Here is an 18,525-nt window from a genome sequence, read left to right as displayed (position 1 = left end):
GAAAACATTACTAGAATTATTTTATATCAAATTTCTGTCAATAGATCCCTTTCACCTAAATCTTACACACTGAACGTTTAAATATGTATTTTGGATGTTTTCTTGCATGAAAAATATTTTGCTTGTAGGGTATTGATGATGGTGGTCTTTAAAAGTAGTAGGAGTTGGTGCTCATAAAACAGGAGTCAGGACTGTGGTCAAGCCAGCCATCGTTGGTACCACCGTCGCCTCTAATTTTGGAGTGAGCCCGTATTCAGACCTTTACAGTAACAAGACAAGCAACTTCAATTTTCTACTGCAGTGATCACCAACCCTTTCAAGCCCAAGGTAACTTTTTAATTCCAAACTCAAGACGTGATCAACCACCCTGATATCTTCCAAAAAACCCTCTTAAGAGGGTCATATTTATTATTTTGCAATTTCTGTTCAATGCACAATATTTAGCTTCTCAGTTCAGCTATATGTTCTGCAGAGGAGCTGCTACTGCAGCACATTGTTTTTGCATAGTGTTACGTCCCTAGCTCATAGAGGGAAAGGGAAGTACATATACCAGGTTGGAATGGGTAGTTTAAATTAAAGTAATTTATTTTCAGTTCTTAGATTAATTTTCAATATAAACAGTGGCTTGTGAATGTTGCTCAAACAAACAACTAAATGTAACATAAAGAGGACTCTCACTCTAAGCTAATGATGTTACTTAAAAACAACAGATGCAAAAAAATAAACTTTAAATCTGTTAACAAAACACAATATAACCAACATCCTGAAACTCACTTGAGGCTATACAAAACTACAAAAGTGGTGTACTCAAACAATTTCTATCATCCAAATCCTACACTAAAAAAATTCCAGAACTAGTCCAATCTAAGGCATGCTGCCCAGATTGAAGATTCAACTGGAGGTTATGTAGGGCAGATGTTCTCCGGTGATTGGTAGGGCACCCTGGGAATCTGCCAGTTGGGAGGAGGGGGAAGAGACAACAGCCGGTGCTGCTGAATGAAGGCAGGCCACACTTCCACCCGTGGGAGTCAATCCTGCACCGGGGACCGCACAGCCTATTTACCATAAACACACAGCAATACATATCCTAGGCAGCCGTAACACATAGACTTTGCCTTGAATCTTGCCATAAATTTAAAATATCGCTTTTACCCTTTTTTTTCTCAATGTTTTTATTGAAAATGTGGCACAGGGGATACATAGAAATGACATTTTAACAGCGAGAATCATTGTTAACACCGATAGAAATAATGATGGTACTATCAGAGGTTCAGCTCTATGTGATTTTCAGGGCAACAGTAAAAGCAGCAGGCACTTCCTTGACCTTTTACTGTAAGCTAAGCTGCACAAGTAATGTGTGTTTGTGTAAAACAAACATACATCACATCCGATCTTCGCATGAATCACCTCTGAAGCTTTCTTTTGAATGAGCTGAATTAATGCTTAAACTTAACAAACAAACATGTTTTATAAATTCCCTATGATTCACTTGCAAACAGTAGTGTTTTGCAAATACGAAACACCATTAACAAATGAATGCATTTTCTTTTGCAAATACAAAATGCCACAGCAAATAAATACACTACACATTTCCAATAAATTATGCTTCAGAAACAAATAGCCTTTGACATTTCATACAAGGCTCTGGGCCATTTCAACATGTACCGTAAATGTCTGTTTAAGCTCGCATTCCAAATTTAGAGGTGGCTGGTTTGACTACAGAGATACAAACAACAGCTAGTTTGACCGCAGTGCTGACTCCTGCACACCTCTTATTTAGAGTTTTTAGCTTCCATAGCAACAACGCTGTCATCCTCTCGTCTATAATATCTGATCGTTTCTGATAGTGGCTGTTGCATTCAATCATGTTCAATCTCTTGGTTCTTGACTTCCTGGTGCCTGTAAAGTGGCTCACAGTGTCACCTGTTGTTCACAGTCATTTACAAACAGCAATAAAATAGAGGGAGCTTGTAGATGCCTGTCTTTGTTGAACTAATCAGTGTGTATGCATGTGTAAATGAGAATTACATGTATATGACTGTACACACAATTCACTCTGGGGTGGATCAGTGGGATAGATTGCTGTGGTGTTGTTTTGCGTCCAACAGCAGAGATGGACTTATCATCACTAGCCTTGAGGATTTTCTCTCCCCCCTTCCTCACACACACACAAGCGCCATCTCTTTTGTTGTCCTCCTCATTCCTCATCATCTATTTATATCATTGTTGACCATTGGCTGAGCTGTAGAGAGCTGTTTTCCTTTGTTTTTTGTGTTACGGTGGCAACTCTATCATAGCTGCATTGGCTTCACGGAGATACTTTTTTTCCTGTTTGTTTTTATGGCTTTTTTCTGATGTCCACATGGTTTTCATGGCGACGCAAGGCACAGATTACTGCACCAATCTTTACTAAACATTTTCTCTGTCTGTGGGATTATTTTTATTTCTGGAAATAAAGAAAAGGGACCTTTTACTTAAGAGAGACTGAAGACTCTAATGTGAAACTAATGGGAGAAACTCACAACCATGGGATAATTTACCAGTTAACTGGTTAGATGAGCAACAGTGGAGAGTTGGATCATAAGAAACAAAAACAGTATTTCAGCCCAGGACTGTTTGAGATAGAGAAGTGAAGAAAGTGCTGAGAGTCTTGAAGACTATTGGAGGACAAACAGAGGCATGATATGGTCTCCTAAACTATCGCTGTCCAACTTCCATGTGAAGCTGACAGCCAAAGGTCTTTTCCAAAATCTGCAGCTGCTGTCGGGATGCAGGAAGAACACCGTGGTCTTCCATCCAGGTCTGGATATACCAATCCAATCATCTGACCATCCACCAGCGTTTCATCAATTCAAACCATTCATCTTTCCACCCATCAACAGATTCATTGACACAATGTGTCCCATCACAAACCTCTAATCTATCTATCTGTCATCAATCCATCCATACATCCATCTATTTTCCCACCATCTTCCTTTTCAACATGTGCTCTTATGGTGCTGGAAAATCATCCGCCACAGATACACAAACGCCCGGGTGTGGTGTAATAGGATGCTGCCACACCCAAGCAGAGGAGCTAATTATGTTTAAAACTGGATTCCAGAAAATGTACAGTTTCTCAGCTCTATTACTTTTCGTTTCTGTGAAGTATTTTGGCATTTTTGGATACACCTGCTGGTCCTAAAATACTGCCAGTCTTGTGTATCTTTTTACCATACCATAATAAAGAACCATCACTCATTCACATATAACTCCATACTTTTTATTTTTAAATTTTGTCTCTCACTGACTGATGGATAAGGTTGCCTTTGAATAAAATGCCTAAATGATCAGCTTTCTTGGCCATTTGTTTTAGGTTCATCTTTGTTCAGGGGATGACCAGCCTGACTCCAGATCAGTTGCCTCACACCTTTCTGACCAACTCCTCCTCCGGCTCCCCCTGTTTTCCTACATGGTAGCTTCTGTCCCTCCTTAACCGTGGGGGCTTTCTGTATTACATAGCGGGGCTTACAGATAAGTAGGCTTACAATGGGGATGTCAGTTCTCGTATAGCTATTGCGGGCTCAGTGATATCCAAACCAAGAGGGTCACCATTCACTTGACTCACTCAAACACACAAACCAGAATGGCCAAGGACCAATTTGGCTTTTACTTATTCAGCCATTGAATGGATGCTCTCTATTTGTGGAAGGAATGTTTCTTCTTAGTAACATGGCATGGTCTGCACTCATGGGTATTTGAGTTTTTTTAGTGTTACAGTGCAGTATGCTGCTGAGCACCTCTGACCATGTGAAAATAAAAAGTGAGTAACTCACTGGGCTCAGTGGCACAATGTTAGCATTATGTAAGCCAAGATGAACTCTCATGCTCATTGTAAGTGTTGCTTTGGCTGCAACATTAATATAGTGGTGTGCAGGGGCATTTATACAGGTTGAGCTATAGACCTTTTCCCCACCAAAGCCCCATTTCAATGTGTAACTCCGCTGCTAACTACATCATGGTTTTTCTAAATGTAATAAATATAAGGAGCAGTGTTACTGACAGGGGTATTTACAGAAGTGAGGGAGACCATGTACGTGACTGTGTTGCAACATCAATCCTTTCATTCTGTGGTTTGAAAGTGAGCAGTAGTCAATAAATGATTGGATTACACTGAAATTATTCATCCTGTTGTCATATTTGACAGCAGCCGTTTGTGTTCTTAGTCTTGCCTTGGTACTTGAGGTGATGTAGCATTTATTAACTGAAATATTTACAGCCTGAACTGTACATACATTTCCCTGCTAGTTCACAAATGTAATGCTAGCTTCTAACTGACTGCTCCAGTCAGAAATCTCACCATCTCACTCAGACAATTACTGTCACCCACTTGCTACACACACAACTCAACCATCTGCAAAACTTGTGACGTACACAGATCTTACACAGAGATGATAAGTCATTGATGCTTGTTTAGTTTCTTCTTGCATACGTCTTCCGGCTTCACAAACACTTCTCTGAAGCTAGCTCTACAGTCACAGATCACAGCCACAAAAACTACAGAAATACTGTGGACAGTAAATTATAAAATTACACTAAACAGGGGACATCAGATTGTTTGTGGGACAGAACACTGTTCTGAGATTAAATGTAAAAGAGATATTATTACAATATAGGTAATCATCTAACTGCCTAATTGACAACACAATACTGGTTCTGTAGTTTCAGCTGAACAGAATATAATATAGGACAGTGAAGTACAACTATATATTTGATTTTTGTGTGCGTGATATAGGCACATTGTTTGCCAGAGAATAAAGTCAAACACATGATCCACTGTCCAGCTATTGTTGTATAATCACAATTCTGTTAAGTGCGAATACAGAACATAAGCAGCTTTAAAAGAGCAATGCTTTGAGTTCAGTTTAGACAAAATCCACCAGAAACACTAGAGTGTTGAACATTTGTGCATTTTTTTTGGTTTGCAATCGGTAAATAAGCTGATGGCCCTGATTTGACTCCAATAGCTTTACAGGATTTTTGACTTGTGTGTTCTTGTCATTAGGCCACTGGGCATACTGTTGTAAAGGTCACCTAAGTTCACTTTATTGTACAGAAATGTGAAGGGGAGGATAAGTAATCTGTTCTTTTGTTAGCTACATAAAATACTCTTTCTATGGTTTGTCTGTCAGAAGCCTAAATTTAAAACAATAAGGGAATCTTTATTTGTTTATTGTATATTATTTTTTCTATCTGAATGTTATAAATGGGGGGTGACGTCCCAGGAGGAGGTTTTTTTCGCATGCCGCTGAGGGACCAGCAAAGTTCTGGAAAGCAGCGGACCTGATGAAATCAACACAAATAATTATTTCCAAGAAACGGGATTATTACCTCTGTGAAATTTTCAGGGACTATCGTGGGACCAGCACTCTTTTTCTTAAATATATATATATATATATTCTTTTATATATCTGTCTGCAGCAATCTCACCATGCCACACCTGCGATTCTGAGACTAAGTTGCAAAAACTATTTCATTTGATGAACTGATGAATTATGTGAATGTGGTGTTTGGGGGAAACGTTTTGTTTGGAGTTGAGATGTTTTGCTCCCTTTCCAGTCTTTGTTTTTAGGTTGACGACCAGGTAGGTGGAGTGTTTAGTTTAATTTCCTTAAAATACAAGCTGATAATTGCAACTTGTGGGTGTCAATTCCATTATTATATATATTTTAGCATAATTTATTTGGACAAATAATAAGGTTTCACATCTTATGTCGTATCGTTCTATTGTTGTAAGAGGATCAACAGGCGGCATCCATACACAGCGTGACAGATCCCGTTGTCCTTAAGAATAGCATGTGTCTTTTACTTCCCTTATTTTCCCCATAAGGCAAATTGTTACAGAGTGGTGGCCCGTACTGGGAATGCTGGATGATAAAATTAATGTTGATGTTGTTGTTTACGGATCATGCTTGCTTTGACATGAGTTTTGTTTTTCCTTCAGTCTTTTGTTTTTCAATTTAAAATGATGAGGGGGCTGAAATTTAGTTTTGTTACTTCCATCTTCATGGAAGCCTTGCCTGCCAGTCGTCCAACATCCGGGAGAAATGTTTCACTCCCACCCTTGACCGCAGCCTATGCTAAACCACCTATTAGAATGGAGTTCTCCAGTTTGGTGACTCAAGGAGTTCCGCTGATTTCACTGATTTTATTGAACAATGTGAGAACTTTCTTACTCTAAGACCACTGAGTGACTTTGAGCTCTTGGGCACCCTCAAGCTGTTCTAAAAGGGCCAGCATGGAGCTGGTGGTTAGCTGCCTGCAGCAAAATATCTAACTGGTAAATATTCAACAATGCTTACCTTGAGGCATTCTTGTCCACTGATTACCAGTCTGAGATTGAGAAGCAACTCCGGTCCAATGTGCAATCACCAAATCAGTGCCTAAGGGACTTTGCATGTGATAACCGTGCGCTCTGCCTGAAGTGGATATAGCAGAACAGGAAGTTGTGCGGCGAATCCTCAGAGCATGTAACCCAAGGTTGGCCAGTGGCCTACGTGGCATTGTGTCCATTGTTAACCAGTTTGTCATGATGGGGTTAATAGATAAGGATTGGGGTAACTCCAAAGATTATTGGAACTGCATACAGCAATCCAACTCTTCGGACCGTGCTGGCAAAAGATCCAGCAAGAAACCTGAACGTGGTCAGGGCTATGGACATGGTGCAGATGTGGCCTCTGATCTGGGCATTCCAACTTTCTTGGTGTTACCAATAAGTGTCCAAGGCTCAAAGGGAGATGCCGTCTTTGACTCAGGGTGCCCATACTCTTTGATGACTAGAACCCTGTGGAACAACCTAAAGAGGGCTGGGGAGACTACAAGCCTGAGCAAAGTACCAAAGTTGGTTATGGCCAATGGAGAAGAGAGTAAAGCTTCTGCGAAAACTAACTTGCTCCTCACCCTCCATGATGCTCACATCACAATCAGCATACATACAGTATACTTAGTGATGACCAGCTGTACATGCCCTTACTGCTTAGTCTAGACTTAATGTGTGCGAGCCAGATCATCTTAATGCCACACCTGAGGAAGCATCTTATGCCAGGGGGAAAAAGAGCATACGTTTTTACCCAAAACTCGGGATGCATTGCAGTGGGGGTTTCCAGAGTCAATGGTCAACTTCTACATGGCGGTAATAGAAAACTCTAGCATCGAGCAGCCTGGTGTTCCTCTATCCAAACTGTAGACCACTGCTGCAGAAGTGGACTACAGTTTAGACAGAGTCCACTGCTGCCACTGATATCATAAAGCACAAGATCGTGACCACAGATGAGTTGCAAGTGTGAAAGAGAGCCTAAAGAGCGTCACTGCAAAAACAAGCAGTCATCTGTAGTTGAGCATAGTGCGCAGGATAGCCACTGCTGAAGGTTTTAGAGTGTGGAAAAGACATCATCGGTTGCTCTAAGCAGGAAGCTAATCCTACTTGCTTCCATTCCCCACAGGTCCTTCCATTTGATCTTCCTTTTCTCTATGCCCTCCCATTTTACCCACTGCCCCTGTCTTGCTTCAGTGACTTTGCACATCCTGCTGCCTCCTGACACTGGACTTCCAGGACTACCAATTTGCGCCCGCTGTGAAGAAGTTGTCTTGTTCCACAGGGGTCTACTCTGACCTAAGCCCAAACCTCCTCTTAACTGTTGTAAGTGGCCCACAATGTCAGCATGCTGGTGTGCTGCTCTTGCCTGTTGAGTTGCTTCTTTTGGTTTCTATTTCTGACCCGTGGTCAGTGATGGTCCAACAGCAAGTATAGATGTGTCTTGGGACTTTGAGTGGGTCATCGCCAGCCTTGAGTTGGTGCATTTAAACTCCTCTACAAGACTTGAGCTAGGCAGCTCGGGGATGCCATGTCCATACAGGTCCATGTTGCTCAGACATCTTGGGACTCCTAACCACTTTCTCACATAGGAGTTGATGATTCTCTCTATGTTCTCAATTCTTGTGAGGGCAACATCAGACAGGGTAATAGGCCAAACTGTCGGCACCGGAGTTGCCAGGAAGCATGACCACATCATGGCATTGTCCAAGGCTTTTTATAGGTTTCTCAGACACTGTTGGAATGGAGTTTCCATTAATGTAGAGCTTATGATCTGATCTCTGATCTGATGGATTGATCCTCATTCTGGCCCATGTGATGTTTTTTTACTTTCCCAAGCAACCATCTGGTGCATGGTGCTGTTGTGGTCAGGGTTGACATGTCGTCCATAGAGGCCCTGATTGGTGTTAACTGGACCCCTGAGTTTTGTCAATCGCCACCTACTACCCATTTTGAAGCTCTGATAATCACCTCTACCAAGGTGAATGCTAGTGGGGACTGCAGCCAGCCATGATGCCCACTTCGAGATGCTGCCATATGGTGATCAAATCTGGTGTGGAGAAGCAGAATTACAGATTTTTGAAGAAAGGCTTTAACCAAATTCATGATGGGCACTGGTACTTTGAATAAGTCGAAAGCAGCCCAGAGGAAACTATGTGGTACTGAATCAAATGCATTAGCGAAATCAAGGAAGATGACTTGTAGATCTTTCTTCTCAATCTTGGCTGATTAGATTTTGTGCTAGATAATGCTAATGTGTTTTAAACATTCAGATTCATTATAAACATTCAATTTTATTTGCATAGCGCCAAATCAAAATATACATTATCTCAAGGCACTTTACATAGAAGGTCAGGACCTTAAAATCGTATTAAATATAGAGAAACCCAACAGTTCCCACAATGAGCAAGCACTTTAGCAACTGTGGAGAGGAAAAACTCCCTCATTAACAGGGAGAAACCTCTAGCAGAACCAGGCTCAATGGCCCACATTGTCATCTGCCTCGACCGGTTTGGGTGAGCAAAGAAAACGGGAGGAGAAGAGGAGAGATGGGTGGAAAAGAGGGGAGAGAAGAGAGATGGATAGTGGGGAGGGGGAAGTAGGGGAGAGGGGAGCAAGAAAGGCAGAGAACACTTGAGTGCCATCAGGTATCAGATCTGACAAGTTAAAATGTAAACAACAGTGTAAAGTCTATTAATTATTATTGATAACATGCACAATTCATATCATAATTAACTAACAAGATATTGTAATTGATAATAGTAATAATGGTAAAGTTGTTGTCCTGAGGTTCCTGCAATCATTTTAGAATATAGGACAAGATGGTGAATGTACCTTGTATGTTTGAAGGTCTTCTGCAGAATTTAAATTACCAACTACAAGTTGACAAAACACGGTTTTATCCAAGCTACATTAGAGGGGAAGCATCACTCAGGTGATGGTATTTTGTGGACTTCTGAAGATAAAAATCCTTGACAGTGACAGAGGAGGGCCATTGGCTGACCTATCCTAATGTTGACGAGAATACAGGGGAGTTTGAGGAGGACAAAGACGCTGCTTTGGCCGACAAGACATCCATATAAATGTCCACTGAGACATTCAAGTCCACAGATGAAACGTATGCCAAGACAGCCACATCCGCCAACGCTGTTTACAGTCCTCCATTAGCTGATGCGACTGTAGCTAGTGACACCATTCACACCACTGTTGCAAGGCTTCAAACTCATCATCCCAAAGCCATCAGTGTTGACTTTATTAATATCACACTGGACAAAACTTTACCTTCATTTCACCAGTATGTTAACTGCCCCAAAAGAGACAATAAAACACTGGACCTTCTGTATGCAAATGCTTTGGATGCATACAGTGCCACTGCTCTACCCCAACTCAGCAGATCAGACCACAACCTGGTATTGCTGATGTCAAAGTATGTCCCTCTTGTCCAGCGGCATTCTACATCCACAATGACTGTGAGGAGGTAGACTCAGGAGGCCACTGAGGCACTGCAGGACTGCTTCGAGTCCACTGACTGGGATGTGCTCTGTGAGCCACATGGGGAGGACATCAACAGCATGTCAGACTGCATAACAGAATACATCAAATTCTGTGAGCAAACACCTTGCCAGCCCAGACTGTATGCTGCTTTCCAAAAAACACTACACACTACTCACTAGTAATTACTGCTGCAACAACTGTCAATTGTTTTTAGTTTTAATGCTCATATTATATTCATAGTAATTTTACTACATATAGTCATATTTATTATTTTAGTCATGTCCAAACAAATACTGCAATTTTGCACCTTGTCTCTTCTTTAATTATACTTAAATTTTTGTCTCATTTTAGTCTTTTGTTTTTAGCTTTGTGTTATTACTCTGAATGTCCTTGACCTGCTGCTGTGACACAACAATTTCCCAACTGGGATCAATGAACTTAATCCGTCTATCTAACTATCTATTTGTGGTCTGCACTTGAATGTGTGGGCCATAATGCGTGATTAGTGGGAGTGGCTATGCGTTGCGTGATGGACACAGGAAGTGAAGTGTTTATCCTTTGAATTTATCCAGTGCACAAAACGCATGCAACACAGAGCCATTTCATGTGGGCTCAGGCCCGCAAATTGCTGCGCTAGTCAGATTTTAAATTTAAATCAATTAAAAACTTAATTTCAAGATTTGTTTCGAAAAATACATACAAACACAATATGGATGAAACTAGACCTGTACTTAACAATGTACCCAATATAATATGATATGACATGAGAGAGAGGGAGAGAGAGAGAGAGAGAGTAGAGGAAGTCGAAGACAGAGTAGAAGAGGAGGCAGAGAGGAAAAGTTGTGTGTTGTCTCTCTCTAATTGCTTTGTCTCTGGTAATGTACTCCTTAATGCACTCAGGACTCATCACACACACCATAATCCCATCATGCATCTGTCTCAGACTAGCACAGTCAGAGTGGGTATTTTCTTTTACCAAATGTATATGTTTGTCTTTTATCATGTGAGATGCATGTGTTTGTGTGTGTGTGTGTGTTGGTGTGTATTGGATGTTTGGGTGGCAGTGTGTGTGTCTGTGTTTTCACATGTTCTGTGTTACAGGTTACTGTCACGATGAACACTTGTCATGATTGTTAATGGGTTGAGTGCAGACACCGCGTTGAATGCTGTGCTGGCTGCCCATATTAAAAGGTCATCGTTCTCATTTGCAGTAGACAAAAACAAACCCCGGGAGGCTCCAGCGAGACCCACAAACACCAACAGCAGCTCACAAGCAGCACCCGCCAAAGTAAACAGCCAGAACCAGCTACATCCTTCAACTGAACAGGTATGCATTATTCCTTTCTTATAAAAATTATTCCTGGTGTTGCTGACTGGCTATGTAGTTTTCCTTTATAAGTTAATAGTTTCTTTCTTTTTTGCTTATTGAACAATTATCTTTCTCTAACACCAGGTCTTCTGATAATTGTCTATATTGGCATTATTTGGTGTCTTGCCAGGTACCAAACTTGGTGAATACAAATTTGCCAGTAACAGCTGTCCTCCCAATGCTTGTCACTGAAGTCAAAAGGCTTGGATTCAAAGCAAGAACTGGGTCTCGGTCCAGCCCCAAAACTGGATGCCGCATGCAGAATGCATCCAAACCTGGTGTGGCCCGGGTTGCCGCGGTGGAGGGAATGGCGATTACAGCTAAACAAAACCTAAGCAAACAGCAGGCAGAGAAGAACAACCAGGCCATCAACCAGCTGAGGAAGCTTCTGGTCCAGGGGAATAAGAGAGTGGAGGCTCTGGCTACAGTCATCCAACATCTCTTCACAGAGGTACTCCTTTTACAAACAGTGAAAATACTCATACCACCTGCTGTGGAGCAAAAGCTGTCTTATTTATTTACTGCAAGGGAACAAATTATTTGTACATTTTTACATTATGTTGGCATCAGTGTATATCTCTGTCATGATTTGCACTGACTCTCTGTAGTGACTCTTTTTCGTGATTCTCTGTAGCAACACTCTGTATTGACTCTTTATAGTGATTCTCTATAGTGACTCTCTGTAGTGACTCTTTTAGACTTGAACTGACTCTGTAGCGACTCTCTTTAGTGTAACTGTACAATCATAGTTTCAGTCTAGTTTTTGAATTTCTGGATAGACCTTGGACTGCTATTAATGAGAATGTCTTAGATGCACCTTATATTGTGTACACAACACCCCCACCTCAATCAATAATTCTAGTAATTTTTTTAGTATGAATCGTATGACTACAGTGTTTGATTCATCCCTTTCTTCTGCTGTAGCCTCACGTCAATTTAGAGACATGGTGGATGTGTTTGTACATGTAAATAGAACATGTTAATGGAGGGGTTTAACAGTTATATGCACACTATCCTTTCCAAAATAGAGCAGAGCACCCACAGGCTATTATTAAGACATCACTGAGCGCATGTTGGTGATATGGCAGAGTTGCTATTTCAAGTACTGTGTGTTAGATGCTTGTATAGGACGACTGGAGAAATGGCTGTTTAAGGGAGGAGGCAGCAGTGAGAGGCTCATGATCCAAGTCCACACTCAGGTGCCATTTTCAACACATGATGCTAATGTATCTTCAAGCAGAGAAATCTCAGGAGCAGCTAAGAATCCTGTTATTTATTTAAACATGTTGACCTAACTTATTTAATCTCATCTAAACCATACACTTTTGTATTCTGGACCCTATTCCATTTAGACTTTTTAAGGACTTTTTTCCTCAAATTGACAGTTCCATATTAAATCAGATTGATATGTTTTTGTAACCTGGCTATGTACTGCAGGCTTTTAAGGTAGCGTTAATTAAACCTCTGCTGAAAAAGCCAACTCTTGATCCAGATGTTTTAACTAATTATAGACCCATATCAAACCTTTCCTTTATTTTCAAAATCTTTGAAAAAGCTGTGTGATTACTTAGATAGTAACAGCTTGTTGAAATACTTTCAGTCAGGATTTAGAATCCATCACAGCAGAGAAACAGCACTATTAAAAGTCACTAATGACCTTTTCATGGCATCAGATGATGGACTTGTCTCTGTACTCATCCTGTTGGATCTTAGTGCAGCATTTGACACCATAGATCATAAGATTCTGTTACACAGACTGGAACAACATGTAGGGATCAAAGGAACGGCACTAGGCTGGTTTAAATCATATTTATCAGATAGGTTTCAATTTGTTAATGTCAACAATGACCCCTCCATGCACTGAAATTAGGTGAATAAGGCTCAGGCTTATAAAGAGTCAGTAAAGTGTTTTTGAAATAGAAAACGCTAGTGACATAATGTTGAATGAAGGACTATTGATTAAGCTGAAAAAGATGGGAGTTGGTGGGAGAGTTTTTAACTGGATAAAGCATTGTCTGGAAGGAAAATTATTTAGTATTTATTGGGTCAGAATTGTCAAACCAATACACAGTTGGAAATGGTACACCTCAGGTTAGTGTGATAAGCCCATTATGTTTCACCCTAATGATAAATTATGTCTTTTCTAAACTACCAGTATATATAGGCCGATCACTGTTTGCGGGTGATGGAACATTTTGGAAAAGAGGGAGAAACATCGATCATGCAATTAGGAAGGTGCAAGAAGCAATTGATGAGTTGGTGGAGTGGGGTTATTATTGGCAGTGAAGATTCTCAGTGGAAAAACAGTCTTTTTCACTAGGGAAATAATTGAAGATGACAGAATTCCCCCTCAAGGACTGGATTCCAGATGGTAAAAACATGAAACTGAGATGGGACCAAACAAGAAACTGAGATGGGTGGAAGGAGGGAGGTCCGGAGGAGGGAATCTGGGAAAGAGCACAGGGGCTCGGACAGACGGCCCGGAGGCCAGTCAGAGAACACAAGGGCTTGGGCGCGTGGCCCGGAGGCCAGTCAGAGACAGAAGTAGGGGGCTCTAGAGAAAGTGAACATATCAGCTATCACTGCTGCAGTCCAGACACAAGGGGTCCAGGGGAAGATAAGGACTGTCGCTGCTGCAGTCCAGACACAGGGTTCTGGAGAAGATGGCAGCTGCCACTGCCACAGCTGTCCCGGCACAGGGGACTCAGGGGAAGATGGCAGCTGCCTCAGTTGTCCTGACACTGGAGGCTCTGGAGAAGATGGCAGCTGCAGCTGCCGCTGCCGTTGAGAAACAGGAGGCTCTGGAGAAGATGGCAGCTGCAGCTGCTGTCGAGACACTGGAGACTCAGGGGAAGATGGCAGCTGCCACAGTTGTCCAGGCATAGAGGGCTCAGGGGAAGATGAAAGCTGCCACTGTCGCAGCTGTCCGGACACAGGGGGCTCCGGAATAGATGGCAGCTGATGCTGCCGCTGCTGTCCAGACAATGGAGGCCTTGGAGCAGATGGTACCTGCTGCTGCCGTTGAGATACAGGAGGCTCAGGAGAAGATGGTAGCTGCCACTGCTGTTGAGACACAGGAGGCTCTAGAAAAGATGGCAGCTGACTGCTTTGGCTTGACCTGAGAAACTGGAGAGACGCCTGCCGGAACCCTCAACAAGGGGCAGGAACTGGAGGGACATCTGCCAGGACTCTCATCTAAGGGGCAGGAACTGGAACTGGAGGGACACCTGCCGGGACCCCCTAGAGAGGGGCAGGAACTGGCGCAACGACTGCCGGGACCCTCGATTGAGGGCAGGAACTGGAGTGGATAGAACAGGACGGGCTTCGGAGAGCTGCACAGTATGGACCAAGGAGGGGAGGAGAAGACCCAAGTAGTTAGAGATATGTAATAAGATATAACAAAATAAACCAGGCAGAGAGTGAAGAAGAGAGAGGAAGATAGAAGGTGCTGGTGCCTGCTGGGTGATCCCCCAGCAGTGTAGGCCTATAGCAGCATAGCTATGGATGACTATGGTTCAGGGTTGAGCTAAAAGCTTTATCAAAAAGGAAGGTTTTAAGTCTAGCCTTAAATCTAGAGACTGTGTCTGCCTCCCTCACTGAGAGTGGAAGCTGGTTCCACAGGAGAGGAGCTTGGTAACTGAAAGTTCGACCACCCATTCTACTCTTAGTAACTCTAGGCACTACAAGGAGTCCCGAGTTTAGGGAGCAAAGTGGTCTGTGGGGGCAGTAAGGGGTTAAGAGCTCTTTAATATATGATGGGGCCTGATTGTTGTATCAGTTGGAGGATTTTGAACTCTATCCTCTGTTTAACAGGGAGCCAGTGACGTGAAGCTAAGACAGGAGTAATGTGATCCCGTCTTCTGGTTCCTGTCAGTACTCGTGCAGCAGCATTCTGCACCAGCTGAAGGGTTTTTAAGGATCTGCTGGAACTCCCTGATAATAGGGAGTTGCAGTAGTCTAGCCTAAACGTAATAAAGGCATGAATCAGTTTTTCAGAATCCTGTTTTGACAGGATGTGTCTGATTCTCTTTATATTATGCAGATGAAAGAAAGCTATTCTGGAGGTTTGACTAATGTGTTGGGTAAGTGACAGATCTTCATCAATGATAACTCCTAGGTTCTTCACAGTAGAGTTTGGAACCAGGCGGATATCATCTAGGTTACCCGACTGGTTAGACAGAGTGTCTCTGAGATGCCTAGGACCCAGGATTATGACCTCAGTTTTGTCTGTGTTTAAGGTGAGAGTAAAAGAAGAAAAGCATGAGTTAAATCTAGATAATGCAGTTGCACCAGTTTCATGTGTAAATGTAGGAAGAAGGAGATGGGAGTAAGGGGACAAAGAGACAAGAGGAAGGAGGTGCAGAAATAACTTGCATTCCTCCATCATACAGTGTGTAGACAGGAGGAGGAGAAACTGGTGGGGGGAGGAGTGGAAGGGGCAGAGTGAGCAGTGTAATAAAGAGAGAGAATGACAGAGAGAGGAGGACAGAATCAGTGCGTGTGTCTGTGTGTGTGAGAGAGAGAGTTTGTGTTTGTGTTTTTAAGTGTTTGTCGAGTCATGGGCTCCACGGCCAGCAAATCCCTTGCAAAGCGCAGGAAGCCCCCCCTCCATCGACGCAAGGTGTGTGAGCGTTGTGTGTGCTGGTCTATCTTTGCTCTTTTGTCTTCACATGGCATCTTCTCGGTCGGGTCAGGGATTCGGAAGGAATTGAATGAGTGGGTCACAGGAATTCAGGGGTTGTCTTGTATTTTCCACTTTGACACAATCACTGTGTTGACTGCTGCTGTTCAGTCCAAACAATCGGGCCCTGCCTCATCAGGATCACAAATGTTTTGGATAAGTTATGAAACATCGTACCGAGGTAACAACGTGGACCGAACTCTCCTTGTCTCATATTGTTATGACACCTTTTGTCACTGTTGTGCTCTCTCAGCAGCTTATTTTCTTTAAATGCTGTCTCTGGTCCTTATCTGCTCTTTCACTTAAGTGACCTTACACTGTGTGTATGTGTGTGTGTGTGTGTGTGTGTAAAAGCTAGAAGGCAGGAGCTTAAACGCTCCGATTTACATAAAGCACTTCTCCTTATGCTCAGTTGCTGTGGTTTGTGTGTGCGTGTTTACCAGAAAGAGAAAATATTGCATAAATTCATGGGTCTATAGGATCATATTGTTCTCTTTTAGAGCTGATGGGTGCACTTTGATATGCTCATCTCGACTGTGTGTGGCTGTCCACTTGTTTGCACATGTGTGTTATATTTTTGTTTCTGTTCATCCTTGATTAGAGTTGTACTTTTTTATTTTTAGCAGTTCAGTCAGTGATGTAAGATGGACACTGTTTTGTTAATTGTTCCACCTATGTTCATCTATGTTCAAGTAACCATAGACTTCACACTCAACTACAGAGGAGTTGTAATCTATGATTACAATCAGTCACCTTTGATCATTGCAAAGTCTACACTTGCTTCAAGGCTTAAGTTAGAAATCTAAAACCTTATACAGTGCACTGACACTACAGTGGCTGACAGCTGATTAACATTGTTAGGGAGGGGGAAATATGTATGAATGAAATCTAACTGCGGCTTCAGCGCCTCTGCTTGTATATTAACTAAGTCTGTTTAAATGTAGTATCTTGTTTTCTGCAGTGTGAAGAGGCTTTGAAGCAGAAGAAGGAGCTATCACTGGAGCTGGCAAAGCTCCAAGATGAGCTGGGTAAGAGACACACATTACTGCACGCATGTAACTGCACATATTCCCCTGCTGCCAGCTGCCTGCTCCTACCCCTGCACATTTTCTCTCCCTTGTTCGTTGCATACAACACTTGTACACAAAGCCTATGAAGGGCAGGTCAACAGCCATTCAAAATAAAGTCCTATATGTGGTTTTATACTGCTGCAGCTGCTCCTCATAGCTGGGAAATGCCCAGAGCAGGAGAAGCCTCTGCACATGTTATGATTTGGCACTATACATATAAAATTGAATTGAATTGAATGGTGTGAGCTGAGTAAATGGGTTTTTAATGACTTTTTTAATGTGTACACAAGGATGAAGAGATTGTACATTAACATCAACCTGGTCAATTTTGACACATTAGTGTCAATGCGAGGTAAAACAACCAGAAAAACTAACTCTTCACCTGATCTCTGCCACCTGCTTTAGCTTTGGAGTAATCCAGAGTACAAACTGAAATAGCTCTATGCCACCAAACAGTATAATAGGCTTAGTTTGCTAGGTTGAAATACTTCTAATAATTTAACAATTTATTCAAAAATGGTTAAATGCATCAGATGAGCTGAGTAAGTTTATTTGTACAGCAAATTCAATATAAAACACAAGAGGCGTCATGTCAAATTCTAAAAACAACATGATACAATACAAAAAGGAAACACCATTTAATAACAAAAGAGTAAAAGTAACAGCAAGATAATGAGTAAAATTAAGATCAGCAACATTGAAATAATGCAGAATGTGATGTGGCGCCTGAGATTAAAGCTCTCCATGTGTGGTTCTGTGATCTGACAGCTGAAAGTGAGTATCAGCGTACACACACACAGAGCAGTCATGCTAATACCATTTTGGCACACATAGTCACACACTGGACGGACAAACAAGTTTGGCAACACACTCACACACAGAGCGGCCTCTTCACTTTCTCCAAATCGAACTGAATGGGAACAACCTGTTCCTGCTGTGGTCATAGTTGTTGTAGTTGTAACTAGTTGTCCTATAGTGTAAGTGTTATAGTGTAGAGGATCCGGGTAAAAGCAGTTTCCCTGCTCCCTCCCCCATGACATACTGTTAGTGCTAAAGAAACACTGTCTGAGAAGCTTTGCTTTACAAAGATTCAGGGAGAATAGGTAAATGTTGAATCACTGATTGCATATGTGGCAATTCCTACATGAAACCTAAACCTGTTTATTTGTTATTTACTGGCACATTTATTAATTTCTGTCAGTATGAGGAGAACAAATCATAAGACTAAAAGTAGATTAATCAAAACTAAATCTTTAGTTTCTAAAAACAGAAATACAGTTAAGTCAGGTGATCACTTGCAGTCGTGTTTTTTTTGTACTCATTCATTTTATACTCATGATCCTCTCCTGAAGTTATGTCACTGTTTGACACTGCCACTCACACCTGGTGTCTCTCTCTCTGACACCCACACAAAAAATACACATACACACAACACGTGATAAAGAGCAAGCTTTTGTCTAAGCTGCTCTCAGCTGTCATTTGCCTTGTGTCTCCATCACCACAGTGACAGACACAAAAACGTATTCTATAAAGCTCCATTCAGAGGTAAACAGCACTG

General features: G+C 41.9%; 1 protein-coding gene across 5 annotated transcripts in view; it reads left to right on the top strand.

Moving 5' to 3' along the window:
- Positions 1-18,525, top strand: part of LOC109627302 (microtubule-associated tumor suppressor 1 homolog) — a 61,203-nt gene that overhangs the window by 28,834 nt on the left and 13,844 nt on the right. For all 5 annotated transcript variants that reach the window (XR_011243934.1, XR_011243932.1, XM_069530845.1 and 2 more), the window contains exons 8-10: positions 11,059-11,174; positions 11,347-11,667; positions 16,859-16,925. Coding sequence is in view for 3 of the 5 variants with exons in the window: in XM_069530845.1 (XP_069386946.1) it covers positions 11,059-11,174; positions 11,347-11,667; positions 16,859-16,925 (504 nt within the window). In the remaining 2 variants the exon portion in view is untranslated. The remainder of the gene's footprint in view (positions 1-11,058; positions 11,175-11,346; positions 11,668-16,858; positions 16,926-18,525) is intronic.

The sequence above is a fragment of the Paralichthys olivaceus genome, chromosome 8, assembly GCF_024713975.1.
Source record: "Paralichthys olivaceus isolate ysfri-2021 chromosome 8, ASM2471397v2, whole genome shotgun sequence".
NCBI lineage: Eukaryota > Metazoa > Chordata > Actinopteri > Pleuronectiformes > Paralichthyidae > Paralichthys > Paralichthys olivaceus.
This window is presented reverse-complemented; position numbering and strand designations above follow the sequence as displayed.